Source organism: Chrysochloris asiatica, unplaced genomic scaffold (genome assembly GCF_000296735.1).
Source record: "Chrysochloris asiatica unplaced genomic scaffold, ChrAsi1.0 scaffold01273, whole genome shotgun sequence".
Taxonomy (NCBI): Eukaryota; Metazoa; Chordata; class Mammalia; order Afrosoricida; family Chrysochloridae; genus Chrysochloris; species Chrysochloris asiatica.
In genome coordinates, this window is record NW_006409791.1 from 14,929 (window position 1) to 17,373 (window position 2,445).

General features: G+C 48.2%; 1 protein-coding gene across 1 annotated transcript in view; it reads left to right on the forward strand.

Annotated features, from left to right (window-relative positions):
* The first annotated feature begins 2,125 nt into the window (after positions 1 to 2,125).
* The window catches only part of LOC102811379 (interferon lambda-3-like), a 1,547-nt gene continuing 1,227 nt past the window's right edge, over positions 2,126 to 2,445 (forward strand). Inside the window, exon 1 of the mRNA XM_006878033.1 lies at positions 2,126 to 2,319. Coding sequence (XP_006878095.1) covers positions 2,126 to 2,319 — 194 coding nt within the window. The remainder of the gene's footprint in view (positions 2,320 to 2,445) is intronic.

The following is a 2,445-nucleotide window of genomic DNA, read 5'->3' on the forward strand; positions in this document are numbered from 1 at the left end:
TAGTGACCCTGTATAGGGTTTCTGATGAGCAGCTGATGGGTTTGAGCTGCCAACCTTGGTGGTTCCCAGGCCTCCAACATCACACCAGGAATCAATAAATAGCATCATAATAAATGGAGAAAAGATTGACGCTGTCCAAGACTTCAATTTTCTTGGGTCTACCATCAACATTCATGGAAGCATCAGTCAAGAAATCAAATGATGTGTTGTATTACATAAATCTTCTGCAAAAGTCCTCTTTAAAGTATTCAAGAGCAAAGATATCAGTTCGAGGACTAAGGTGCACCTGATCCAAGCCATGGTATTTTCAATAGCTTCATATACATGTGAAAGTTGGACAATGAATAAGATAGAAGAATCGATGCATTTGAGTTATGGTGTTGGAGGAAAATATTAAAAATACTATGGACTGCTGGAAGAACAAACAAATCTGTGCTGGAAGAAGTACAGCCAGAATGCTTCTTAGCAACCAGGATGGTGATACTTGTCTCATGGACTTTGGAAATGTTGTTAGAAGGAATCAGTCTCTGGAGAAGGACATCATGCTCGGGAAAGTAGAGGGTAATCAAAAAAGAGAAAAACTCTCAACGAGATGGAATAACACAGTGACAGCAACAATGGGCTCAGATACAACTGTGAGGATGGTGCAGGGTTTTGTTACTTTGTGCATAGGGTCACTATGAGTTGGAACTGACTGGACAGAACCTAAAAAAAGTTTCCCCCTATACAATCTGCTTCTCCTCTCTAGTAATTAAACTCCACAAGGGATTGTTTCTTGTTTTCATATCCCTGGCACTTTGAAGGAACAAGTAAAGGTAAGGGGGACAGGTGAATGGGGATAGAGAAAGGAACAGGTGAATGGGACAGGTGAATGGAGATAGAAAAAGGAAGAGGTGAGGGGTACAGATAAAGGAGACAGGTAAATGGGGATAGAGACAGTAACAGGTGAGAGGGACAGGTAAGTGCCTGGTACAAAGTAGAGGATGTATAAATACTTGTTGAATGAATGAAGGCATTTGCTACAAACCTATATGGTTCCTTGAAGTGGTGCTAACCTCAAGGTTGGTTGGTACCACTTCCTGGGAGAAAGATGAAGTTTTCTGCTCTGGTAAATGCCATTCAAGATTGCTTTGTATAGGAATCCACTCCAGGGTTGTAGCTTTTTTGTTTTGTTTTGTTTGTTTGTTTGAAGTAGGTGGCCGTGGCCCAATTCCTTAGCAAAGCCTCATGTTAAAGATTTTAAGACATTGTGTTTCTCTGTCTAGGTACCAGGTGTAGAAAGGTGAAAGGGAAGGTTGGTGTCTTTTTAATCTTTGTGTGTCTCCACCATTTTTCTTTTTGTGTTCCTAGCACACAGTTACCTAGCATTCAGTAACCCTTCCCCTACTTCTCTCTGATAAAAAGCTGTCTTTAGAAGCTCCAGCATACCCACTACATGTGCCCTTTCCCACCACTTTACAAATTGAAGAAAGACCAATCCCTGTCTTCAGCAGCACCACCACCACCCAGTCTGGAATCCAATCTCATTAGGACCCCTGGTCCCAGCCCTGAGAACTGCCTTGCTGGGAATCTCACCATTATGAAGGCAAACATGGAATGCTCAGAATCTGTGTTAGTTTCTCTTTCGCTCCAGAGTCTCCTACCTCACCTGGGCCCGCCCCACCCTGGGTGTCCCGGGCTGGGGTTTCCCCAGGTGTCACCCTCCAGCCGTTTCACTTTTCCTACATAAGACGGGATTGCCCGTCTGCTCAGGCTAAAAGCTGCACCATGGAGCACAGGCAGTACTTGTCTCCAAGACGGACGTGGACACTCACAGACACAGCCAGAGACAAAGACGCGGGCTGAGACCCAGAGGAGGAAACGGCAGTCAGAGACCTGGAACAAGACAGAGTGACAGACACACTCAGATAACCAAGCTGCAGAGCAACAACTGGCTCATCCTCCTGACAGACCAGGAATGAAGCTGGGTGAGCCCCTCCTCCCCCATCCTCAGTCAATGCCCATGACCCTCACCTGTCCCGTTCCACCATCACCACGCACCCGACCCCCCCTTCCCACCCCCACACCCATGCTCAGCACCTGGTCTCCCCACCTCCTCATCTCTCCATCCCTCCACCACACAGACATGGCCGTGGGCTGCCTGCTGATGCTGATGGCCACTTTGCTGACCATGACAGGAGCAGCTCCCACCCCCACCCCCAGCAGAGCCCTCCTGGATACAAGGGGCTGCAACATGGCCAAGTTCAAGTCTCTGTCCCCTCAGGAGCTGCGTGCCTTCAAGAGGGCCAAAGATGCCCTTGTGAGTCTCCTCTCTGTCCTGCTTGCTGTGGGCTAGCCTTCAAGGCCGTCCCTCTGTGGGTTAACCCTGCTGCACCTCCACCCTCTCTTCCCTGGGCTAGCCTCCACCCTCCCTTCCCTGGGCTAGCCTCCACCCTCCCTTCCCTG